General features: G+C 35.8%; 1 protein-coding gene across 1 annotated transcript in view; it reads left to right on the forward strand.

The window, feature by feature from the left end:
* MTTP (microsomal triglyceride transfer protein) overlaps positions 1–12,396 on the forward strand; it is a 44,517-nt gene that overhangs the window by 13,124 nt on the left and 18,997 nt on the right. The window contains exons 4-10 of the mRNA XM_024574898.3: positions 48–155; positions 1,351–1,467; positions 1,733–1,872; positions 3,485–3,635; positions 5,754–5,911; positions 8,806–8,974; positions 10,116–10,223. Coding sequence (XP_024430666.1) covers positions 48–155; positions 1,351–1,467; positions 1,733–1,872; positions 3,485–3,635; positions 5,754–5,911; positions 8,806–8,974; positions 10,116–10,223 — 951 coding nt within the window. The remainder of the gene's footprint in view (positions 1–47; positions 156–1,350; positions 1,468–1,732; positions 1,873–3,484; positions 3,636–5,753; positions 5,912–8,805; positions 8,975–10,115; positions 10,224–12,396) is intronic.

Here is a 12,396-nt window from a genome sequence, read left to right on the forward strand (position 1 = left end):
ATGATACATTTTTGCTTCGTTTACATTTATCCTTTTTTTCTCCTTAGGTCAAAGACTTCTATTCATATGAAAATGAACCAGTGGCCATAGAAAATCTCAAGAGAGGCCTGGCTAGCCTGTTTCAGATGCAGTTAAGCTCTGGAACCACCAATGAGGTACTTACTAATACTATTAAAAATCCAAACCCTTATTTTTCAATAGAGTTACCTAAATTGTTTGTATGGATTTCTATTTGTAGGAACTCAGTAGAGAAGTTATTTCTTCAGTAGAGAAGTTAAAACTCAGAAAAGGTGAGCTGAGTGGTCAAGTCTCACACATGGAACAAATGACATTTTACACCAATGTGTACTCAAATACAGAGTGAAGGGAATCGGACTCAGTTACGCTGCGGTGACTTCTAGAATGACTGAAAGATAGAGATGAGGAAATCTTGGGGAGCATTCCAGTGGCATCACTTTGTATCACTATCCATTACAAATACAGATTCCAAGGATTCACTACAGAGATTCTGATTTACTGGATTAGGAAGGACCTGAGCACCTATATTTTAACAGTTTCCTCAGATACTTTGAATGCATTATCAGTTTGGTCTATATGCATTGGTCTATACCAACCCCCTTCATTTTACAAAGGAACTGTGATTAAACTAGAGAAATGAAGTGGCTCCTCCAGTACCACACCGAGTCAAAGGTAGAGCTGAGTCCAAGTTTCCTAGTCTGAATTCAGAGAGCCCAAGAGTAAGGGAGAAAATCTATTGGCAGGGCTAAGCTAAAGGAGTGTTAGTTTGCTGGAATGCAGGCTGAGTGTGGTGCTAACACATGCTGGCTGAAAAGGCAAAGGAAAGCTAAACAGAGTCTGTATTGGGATATATTTGCCTACATTCAGTTTGTTGATGTGACTTATAAAGAGTTGAATTAATCCAACAGGTTTTTAAAGATTTCTAAATCATACTCATGTGGTCAAAGGGCACACACGCACACTCACAAACACACAGCCCAGATATAGCATTAAGAGTCAACTCCTCTTGCCACATAATTACTCATTTACCAGAGGTGTTGATTTTGACCAGGCCGTTCGTCCAATTCTTATTAGACATTAGAGAGAAGTAGGGCATCCTTTATTATTCCTTGGGCACTAAGAAAGCCCTAGTAGGACTCAACCAAAGAGGATAAAGAAGGATCCACTTGCTGCAAGAAACATTGAGTTCTTCCTGTTTTCCTACTTGTCAGCCTGGACAAAAGGCCACCCGCCATGACATATTAGGGACACCACTTTTCAAGCCAAAGACAACTGGAATTCAAGTGGCCCATGTGAAAACCCTGAACACTATATTTTTGCTCTTATTTTTAGGTAGATATTTCTGGGGATTGTAAAGTGACCTACCAGGCTCAACAAGACAAAGTGACCAAAATTAAGGCCTTGGATTCATGCAAAATAGAAAGGTCTGGGTTTACTACGGCAAATCAGGTATGATTAAAACCACTTTCTCTGTAGGGTCATGTTTAAAATAATAAAAGAATACGGTATTATACTTCAGGAACATTTACAATTTTTAGTTTAGGGTATAATTTCACATATTACAAAATGAATAGGTTTTTTCTTATATGTTTGAATGATGGGGGAAGTGTGAAGGGGAAGCTCTTTTGAAGATTAAAATATAGTTTGGGATTTGACTTAATTTAAAGATAAAAAGCTGATTAAATGTTACAACTATAAATATTTACTTATTTAGGTCTTGGGTGTCACTTCGAAAGCCACATCTGTCACTACTTATAAGATAGAAGACAGCTTTGTTATAGCTGTTCTTGCAGAAGAGATACATGCTTTTGGGCTGAATTTTCTACGCACCATTGCAGGCAAGATAGTATCAAAGTAAGACAATGCTAAAATTTTAAATTTTCTTTATTTTTCTTTTGTGTATTATTATACTTGGTTTTAAAATATATATAGTGCTTCCTCATTTTGACTGTGAACTCCTTGAACACAGTAATTATATCTTGCACATCTTTATTTTTTTACATTATCTACAATAATTATCACATGTATTAAATACTATTTTAAAATAGAATTTCATTTAAAAATTAATTGCTTATTGAGTATAATTTAAATTTTAAAAAGGCAATCTGCTTGATTTATTTCAGTTTATTTTCTCATTTCTCATCAAATGTTTTCAATGTTACTATTAAAAACATGGTGGCACTTGCATGTTCTCTCCTTGAGATTTTTTTTATTACTGTTGTTAAGAAACACATAAGAAGTTTCATAGTAAAGTACATGTACCGAATTTTTAATGTGATTTATAGTACTTATGTATTCAAGCCTGTTATTTCAATTTGAGAAAAGTTCTTTGGTCAGAATAGTTCTCACAGGCTTAAGAATTAGAATTTCAAATCTAAGAGTATGTGGTATTCCAGGTGTGAATTTAGAAGAACACAATTTTAGCATTAAATGCATTATATTTTGTGCCATTGCTATGCAAATGTTTTCTCTAAAGTAGCCATCATGTCAGAGTTGAATGGATGCAAATTCTGTGAGAAGTGCTTCAAATTCTTGAAATTTTATTGAAGTCTCTTCTGGAGTAGAATTTTGTATTCTACTATTGTTTTCATATATTTTCATATAAATTAATGTTTAATTACTTATCAGGTCTATCAGGTAACAACATTCATGTTATAATTCTCTCTTGTAAGTCTGGGGCTTGCCCTGGCCCACCGGCCACGTCTTGCTTGGTGTCTGTAGTGCAGTTGTAGGTAGTCACTGAGCAGAGCTGGTTCAAACGTTGCTCCCTTACCTCTCTGGTATCTGGGCTGAAAAGACAAACTAATGAGGCTCCTCATACATCTCTCTTTGTCTCCACGTGGCTTCTCAACATGGCAGTTTCAGGTAGCCGGGCTTCTCACATGGCGATGAACTCTACCAAGGTGCATGTGCCACTAGCATGCCAGAGGAAAGCTGGACTCCCTTCTATGACTCAGCCTTAATAGTCACGGAGTGTCACTTCTGCTATCATCTGCTAGTTGAGACAGTTATAGACCTGGCCCAGGCCCAAGGCGGGGGATGTAGACTCTACTTCTTGATGGGAGAGAGACAAGTTTCTAAAAGAACATATTAGACAAAAATACTACTGAGGCAATTTTTGGAAAATAAAGATTTCCTAATTGTCTTAGTTAATAAGTGACATGTGGTTGTATTGAAGATACCATTTTTAGAAAGTTGGCCTAAATTCAAAAGAGGTGACATTATACATCTTGTTTAGTAGTCATGCAAATTTTCTTCTCTGTATTCTCTTGTCATTATATTTTGAAAACCCAGCCTTAAATTTTCACTCTGTTACTACTGGAGACATCACAACTTGAAAGACAAGGCCTTATACAACTTGAATAAACTAGTATTTTGCTGGCAAAAAAAAAAAAAAGGCAGATAGTAGCTTGTACACTCAAAAGAATGCTGCTAGGGTGATATTTATCTATCTTTGTTTATATAGGCAGAAGTTAGAGTTGAAGACAACTGAAGCGGGCCCAAGGCTGATGTCTGGAAAGCAAGTCGCAACCATAATTAAAGCGATTGATTCCAAGTACAAGGCCCTTCCCATCGTGGGGCAGGTCTTCCAGAGCGAGTGTAAAGGATGCCCTTCTGTAAGTGAACAGTTGCCATGTGCAGCCAAATATGGGAATAGTTGTGGCTTAAAACTCTATTTTGCTTTTGCCTTTAGTGGATGCTTCAACTAATTTTGTGAAGAAAGTTTGTAAAGAACTACCAGCCACCAATGAGTGATGACAGTAGCTTAATAATATGCACCCAAGGTGATGCATAACACATAAATAATTAACAAATAATTACCATCCACTCATCTCAAATCAAAAATGTTGTGACTTCAGGACAGCTTCTTAAAAGTAACACCTAGAACTCAAGGGTGATAAGGGCCTAATGAAGTTAGGGGGATGCATATAGTACCAAGAGCACAGACAAAGGTCTGCATCCCAAAAGCCTTCCACTCAGTAGCAATATGTCCACAGTGAAATGGATCACTGAGCCAGCTCAGTGTTCCAAGTGTTGCTGTGAGGACAAAAAAGGATACCCAGCCTTCTGCCTAAATTAAGGAATACTACTTTATCACACTCCAACCTCCCCTACAATTATAGTCAGGAATGAGATAGCACATCCCCAAGGCAAAGGGTAGACCATCTTGTAACATTTTTAATCCAACAAAGAGAAATTTCATTTATTGCATGAATTACTTGTGAGGTAGTGCCACAGAAATGACTTTAGGGTCCAGCATTTCCTGATACTTAATCTGTTGTCAAGAGAACAAACCCTTGGCTTCATACTCTGTTTGTAGGTACCAGAAAATGCTCTTCCCTCGGATATTATTAGTGTTCAGTAATGTAGAACCACCAAAAACTAATACAATAATTTGCTTAAAGTACAAGGCTCTAATCCCTTACTAGTTTCTCAAATACACCAAAGTTCAATCAAGGGAAAACAAAATGAAGCAGAAAATCATCAATCACTCTCAAACTTTGTTTTTTTTATTTGTTTTTCTTTCATATATCATTTAATGTTCCAGCGTAATTTTCTAATGTCATCTGAAATAAAAATTATTTAGAAAAATGACTATGAAACCAATCAGCTTTACTTATATTGTGAACTATCAGTTTCTCACCCATAGATATTAAATGTTATGAACCATCTAAGATTTTTGATAACTGTTTCTTCACTATTGAAGGAAGGATTTGTATCTTTGAGGAATTTTCTTTTCAGAATAATGTTACCATTGCAAGCCTTTAAAGAAAAAAAAAAATCTGACTTCACATTGATATGCTCTCTCCTCAGAAATGACCCAGTAAATCTTTAGCTAAGTACAGCTGATATTTTTTCTTTGCAATATCCTCTTAAGATTAGATAACCAAAAGGGATTTGAAAAAGCAAATTATATCTTTTGCTTATTAGAAGGAGTGAATAATTTAGAAACTGGCAGCACACTGATTCTCCCAGAGTTAGAGTTGGAAGTCACTAATTGGATTTAACACCTTCTTGACAACTAGGGGGAAAGTGGTAAACTATGAAAAATAAGTTCTTTAGCTTATTCCAAAGTCAAATATTGTCATTAATTAGAACTATTTACTATTTTTAAAACCACAGTAGCATAATAATAGTGTATGTGAGGATTACCTTTACCTAAATACTATTCTACTTACCTAGATATAAGTAATAACTGTTCAGACCTTAGCAATAGTAACACATGGCATTTCATACAAACAATAAAATAAAGAGATAGCAGGAAGCTCAAATTATTACAAAAATGGATTCTCTGTGAAATCCTTGTATAAGAAACCTGACACAATTCTTCAACAGTTCTAATATTTTTGCCCTCCAAAATATTCTATTATTGAAAATTCTGCACAATTTCATTATGGTGGTCAAAGCCTGGCCTCAGATGTAACTCCCTTGTTGTGGCAATGGAATGACCAATATGCCTGGATGCCCAAGGTCCTTTGAGCTAAATAGTAATAGACAAAAACAGTCCCCTACAGAAGAATCACGTACAAGGTCAGCAGGCCTCTATATTTGCCTCTGTGAGTCACAGCAGTGAGACATGGGCAGGGGGCAGTGAGGTATATTGAGGTAAGATATCAAATGCTTCTTTTGCTTGTCAGGTACAAGGGAAAATTTATTTCTGGGGAGAGCATGTCTTGTAAATGTGGATGTTCAAAATTACGAAGGGGGTGTGAGCCTGCGGCCATGTTTTGCAGCTCCAGGAGCACTGGCAGTCCATCAGAAAACACCTGCAGCCTGAACACCTCTCCAAGGCCGAGGCTATCAGAAACTTCCTGGTCTTTACTCAGCACCTCAGGACTGCGAAGAAGGAAGAGATCCTCCAAATCCTAAAGGCTGAAAGCAAGGAAGTTCTGTGAGTTCCCTGAACCCTGTGTGAGGCGGTCTGTAGGAAATCATTTCCAGGTTATTGTTTTTTTATTAGGCAAGAAAGACCCCTTTCTAACCAACTGCCCACCTCCAAATGAATTATTTGTTGTTTTGCATTTTCTTTGAACAATTATGCCACAATACAGTAATTTAATAGCGACTTAACCAGAAATGCAATAACAAGTTTTCAGCAGTGACTCAGAATAAACTTTCTTTTGAGTGTTTACGAGTTTAAATCAGGTCCCAACTAGTACATAGACAGGGGAGGGCAGGGCTTCATCACGGCACCATGGCAGCCACGCTGCCTCACTGTCTTTTTATGATTTTGTGCTGGGAGCTATTAATTTACACTTGAAAAGATTTCAGAGTTGATTATAAAAACAAAAAAAAAACATGAATTTTTCAACTGAAAAACTGTGCTTTATTAAAGACTGGGATGTCTTTAGGAAAGAAGGAAATATGTACTAAATGTACTTTATGTACTAAAGGAAATAAGTACATAATTTGGATATTTGATTAAGAGTGATTCATTTTACATGCACAATTAAGACAGTTAACTTAATTCTCAAATTTACTTGGTCTGTAAATACAAGTGTTTTTGGTAGGTAAGATAGAATTTTCCTGTAAACATAAACTCAGCTGAATGATACTAATTATCCTAATTGATGATACAGAACATGGCTCAATTAATTTGACAAACACTGAAAACAAGCCATCAACATAATCAAAAGTGGAAAGTGCCATGACGCCCACACACGTACGGAGCAACAGTAGCCATGATTTCAAAGGGCTCAACTACCCAAGAAAAGAATTTAACTTTGTTTCTGAGTAGTCTATTTATTCTTGATTGTATGTCATTTGCTTACCTTGAAGACATTAAAAAAAATGGATAGGCACTCTATATAATTAACCACTTTGAAATAAATAGCTCTCTTCAAAAATAAATATTTAAATCAAAAGTTAAAAGATACGCAAAATCATAAATTTTCAGACTCTGTTTTAATTATAAAACTTTAAAATGTACTGGCAGGGTGATTCGTCTTTACATCAAAGACAAAAATACTAATAAGAAAAGTGCAAAAATTAGCTATAATTTAGAATAGCAATTACACTAAACCTTAACCTTATTTGTATCCTAAAAATCTTAAGGCAGCGATAATTTGCATGACTTCATAGTGTATTCTGTAAGTCAGATTATTTACACAGTATTGTACCGTATCCTGTGTAACACACATGTAGCGCAGGGCTGTAGAAAGGCAGGAGGATGGACTGAAATCAGAAGACCTGGTTTCAAATTCTGACTTCCAACAGGGTATAACCTTTAAGCAGGCCATTTACATTTTGCCCCTCTGAGCCTCACTTTCAACATCTTTAAATTACAAAGAATAATTCCTTTTACATTTATTGTAAGGTAGTGAAAGGCAAGGTGGCAGAATGTAACATTTCCCAAAGTGTCTATTGTGTGTGCCTTGTAATTTGCAGAATATTAATAAGTTTGCCCAGAGGAAAGGATTCTGTGAGCAACTGAGTTTGAAAAATACTGGGTGAAACCAAGTCAAATAGTTCTGTTTGCTGCAGACATTTATAACATCTTTAACCTGATAATTTTATGTATAAGTTTCCTTAAACATTTCCTAAACTTAAATGACCTTGAAAATACCTTTCTTAAAGCATCTTATAGGACTAGTGTGCAGGGAAATAACTTTGGGAAACATCAATGTAATAATTAAAAGACTGTGAATTCCAGACTCATAAAAACCTGAGTTCCAATCCTAGCTATACTCTTACCAGCTATGGGACCTTGAACAAATGGCTTGATATCTCTGAGTCTGTTTCCTGGTGTATGAGGGTAGTATTAAGCTGACAGAGAGTTCAGTGAGGTGATTGTATTAGTAAGAGTATATAGCATTTAAAATGTGCTAAGCACTATTCTGTTTCACATAGATTATATCATTTAATCCTCCCAACAATCCCAAGGTATCTACCATGTTTAGCCCTATGTTACAGAGGAAGAAATTAAAGCAAAGATCTGTTGCATACCTAAAATCTCTAGCGCAGTGCTTGTGTAGTAGACACTTAATACGTACTCTCTCTCAGACTCTGCTTCATTCACTGGGTTTCTGGTAGGTTCAAAATTATATAGTCCAACTATATCTTTTTTAAAAGTATAAAGCAGTAAACACATGTTATATGGATGTGGAGTAAAATATTTACATATATACTCCATTTAGTAGTATGACGACAAGTTTCTGAAATTTTATTAACCCAGACTCAACCAACCAAAGATTCTTGAAGGCTAGAACATGTAATTGGAAGTTTCCTGGAGGACTTCCACTCTGCTCTCACATGGCTGACCACTGAACTGTGCCATGGTGCATTTTAGTTTTTTTAAAAAGAGGAAAACTTTCTCCTTTTGGTATAAATTAAAGTTAAAAGAATTAGCTAATACTGTGCTAGTTAAGTAGGCATTTGAGAAATGAGTATGTTTACAAAGCTAATTAGAGAAAGAGAATCAGTTTTGGGGGACCATAGATTTTTATATATTACTCATACAGAAAAGAATTTGAACCTAATTAATAATTTTATTTACATAATTTTTATTTATAAATCTCCAAATTATATTTGACTTGGGTTAATTTAATAAAATTGGTTTGTATTTTCTGAGTATATATTCAATGAAACAAAGGGGAGTTAAAAGAGAGGTTTAAAATAAAATGGGGGTGGTCTTTTTGAGACAGTTATTTTTTTGTTCAAATTTTTGTTTAAAATTCACTTCTTTAGGACCTCCAAACCAATGGAGAGTCTGTAAATAGTAAGATTTTAAATAGTTCCTTAAGCACCCTAAACACTGATAATCCATAACTATGCCGTTTTTTATAGACCTCAGCTGGTGGATGCTGTCACCTCTGCTCAGACCCCAGACTCATTAGATGCTATTTTGGACTTTTTGGATTTCAAAAGTGACAGTAGCATTATCCTCCAGGAGAGGTTTCTCTATGCCTGCGGATTTGCCTCCCATCCCGATGAAGAACTCCTGAGAGCCCTCATTGTAAGTCAGATGGACGCTGGGAAAATAAAAGCTCTCACCAGTAAATAGCTCTCAAGAATCCAGGCAGTAGCTCACCTTTAAGTGGAACCTAATCAACAAAACAAACGAGCAAGCAAAATACAACCAAAGATATTGAAATTAAGAACAAACTGTCAGTAACTAGAGGGGAGGTGAGAGGGGATAGTTGGGGGAAAAGGGGGAAGGGTTTTCAGGAACAACTATAAAGGACACATGGACAAAACCAAGGTGGGGGTGGGATCAGGGGAGGGAGGTGGTGACGGCTGGGGTGGGGGGGAGGGAATTGCAGACAACTGTATTTGAACAACAATAAAATTTTTAAAAAAAGTTGTTAGCTTCAGAATGAAGGCTGACTGAGAACCTTCTGATTATTCATATTCAAATTCTATTGAACTATTTTCTATCCATTAATTATTAACTCTACAGTAAATTATTTCACACAGTGTCTTCTTAGCTATTCCTCTAAATAACAAACTATATACTTTATGGAAATTTAAATATTGTGTTTACCTATCATATAATATAAAATGAGACAAAATTTCAGAGAGGAAAAGTCTTGGTTATGCTTCAAAAATTGATTTAAAAATATTTGTTTTGACTTCAAAAGTCTTCATGGTATTTAATGCACAGTATTTGAAGAGATACAGTTCTTCCAATATTAAAAAATTTATTTTGAAAACAAAAGCTAGACTTCTTTCGTGCCCAAGTTTTTTTTAATGTGCATTTATTCACTTACGATCTAATTGAACCGTTCATAATCTTTTGGAAAATGGGCTCATTCAAGAATCTGATGAAAGCAATGAAACCCTTTTTCTACATATGTAAAATTTTACAGACCTTGTTCTTTTCTTTTTGGTTCACTAATCCAGTGATCCCAATCCATGAACCTCTAGGGAATTCATGGACCAATGTTAAGAATATCTGGAGAGGGCAGAGTCTATTAACTCTTCATTTCAGAGTTAGATAGTGAATTAGTAAGTGTCTGCAAAGCAAAATTCCGAGTTTGCAATCTAGGAACATGACAATTTCCTCAGTCCCTGGTTACTTTGTTTCTTAACTAAAAATATTCTTTGGAAATGTTTAAAAAGTTTGGTAACTTATTTTATCCCTTTTTGGCTCATAGAGTAAGTTCAAGGGTTCCTTTGCAAGCAATGACATCAGAGAAACCGTTATGATCATCATTGGGGCCCTGGTCAGGAAGCTGTGTCAGAGCGAAGGCTGCAAACTCAAAGTAAGTGTGAATCTACTCATGTGTTATACATGTGGTTCCAGACCGTCCTATTTAACGCTCACCGTGTGCCCACTGCTGGTACTCCTAACCCCCCTTACCCCACTCTACTTTCTCTCTTTGCCTTGCAATTATTGCCATCTAACATACTTTATAATTCAGTTATTTATTATGTATATTGTTTACTTCTGTTTCCGCTGAAATGGAAGCTCCATGCAGAATTGGATCTTCCTTTTTTCAACACCAATTGCTTAAAATGGTGCCTGGTACATAGACAATGCTCAATAAATACTTGATAAAAAGTGAATAATTCATTAATCCGCCATCAATATGTGTTTATTGAGTGACCACTATGTACTCAGTTTTGAATGGTGTGTATGGTTTAATTCTCATTGTTAGGAAACTATTAGACTCTAGGGCTATCTCCTAGAGCAGGACTTCAACTACAGTAATTGTGGTGTGCAGTTTTGAGTTTTGATGGTGGGAATTATTTACTTCTATTTGCTTAGGACTTTACATTTTATTTTTAATATCATTTTCTTGAGGCTTTTCCACTTGCCTGAGTGGACTATCAATTTTAACATCTTTCTTGTTAAAACAAAACACTCACTTCGTAAGCATAACTAAACATGGAAAATCCAGATGGATTTATATCCAACATAGCTCATCTTCCTATAATGAAAATAGATTAAAGGTACTGAATACATAAAAACATAGTCTTTTTTCTGTCCACATTTATTAGATAGTCAGCTTCCAGTCAGCATTTTTTTCTACTTTCAGAAGACATCACTATATTATTTTGCTTACTGAGTACTTGCTATTAAAAACAATATAGATAGAATGTTCTTGAAACCACGTAGTTCCAACAGAGGTAACTCATAACTAGAATGTAAACTAAGCATTAAAAAAATCACTAAAAAATGGCATTGAAAATGTATGAGTATCAACTTATTAAGATTATCAGAAATCAAACTTGTATAATTTTTATGATATCAAAGAACTATGACTTCTTATTATATTTCCAAAATTATTTGAGTGGCTGGTGTACTTCAGCAATAGTATATCAAATAATTTGTATAAAGATAAAACTCACATATAAAAACATTCATTCAGCAGTATTTGATGAGTGTTTGCTCTGTGATAGATATGATGCTAGTCCTTTAAAGAAAGATACATAAAATATTCTATCATCCTCCAAGAACTAGTTTGTTTATCAAACACAAAGAGATAAATATGATAATATTGAATTATAAAGAGTGCTCTGGCAAAACAAAAGATGTAACAAACTATTCTGTTTGGGGTGCTGGGGAAAGTTTCACCAAAGAAGTTAAATATTTGAGCTTAGTCTGGAAGAGCTGTGTAGGTGAAGAGATGGTAGCATAGAATGAAGGACATCCTAGGAGAAATACAGCACTGTGTGAAAAGGCCCAGAGTCAAAATGTGTCTGGTACGCTTGGGCACAGTGAGAAACTCTGTGGAGCTGGAGCACAAAATATGCGTATGTTTGTGGGCAGATAGGTGGGAGTAGAGATTCAGAAAAGAGGGAGAGAGAGAAGAGAGGTAGGCTCGATCTTTACTGATGACAAGCTAAGGGGTCTAGTCTCTATGCTATACAGAGAAGGAAGAACAGTGTGGCTTTTAGCCAGGTGAATGACAGGTTCAGATATTTTATTTATAAAGAAGCAAAATGGTATATTGCCTGGGTGTTAGCTAGATTAGAGCCAGTGAGATCTGATTAGAGATCTGATTAGAAACATTTGCAACAACCTGGGCAAGAACTAGTAAAAGTCTAATTAATGTGGGAGCATTAGGGTGAGAGGAGACTTTCAAGCACCATTTAGGAAGTAGAGTCAATAGTATTACTCCCTGATGGGTTATAGTAATGAGTAAGGTAAGGATCTAGATGACTGTTAAGTTTCCAGGTTAGGATATTAGATGTACGGTGATGTCAACCACTTAGTGTTTAGAGAAACAGGTTTGGAGGTGAGAAGAGGGTAGAGCTATTAATTTGTTTTGGGCATGTTAAGATTGGAATCCTTTGGGCAACTAGGTTGAGCTGTCCAACAGGCAGATTCATACCTGCAGCCCAGAGCGGAGTTAGTTCGCACAAGGAAAAGACAGTGGCTGAAACTTTGGGGGAGAATAAGAATACCTATCAGAGGCAAATAGCACAACG

Source organism: Desmodus rotundus, chromosome 4 (genome assembly GCF_022682495.2).
Source record: "Desmodus rotundus isolate HL8 chromosome 4, HLdesRot8A.1, whole genome shotgun sequence".
In the NCBI taxonomy this organism is placed as follows: Eukaryota; Metazoa; Chordata; class Mammalia; order Chiroptera; family Phyllostomidae; genus Desmodus; species Desmodus rotundus.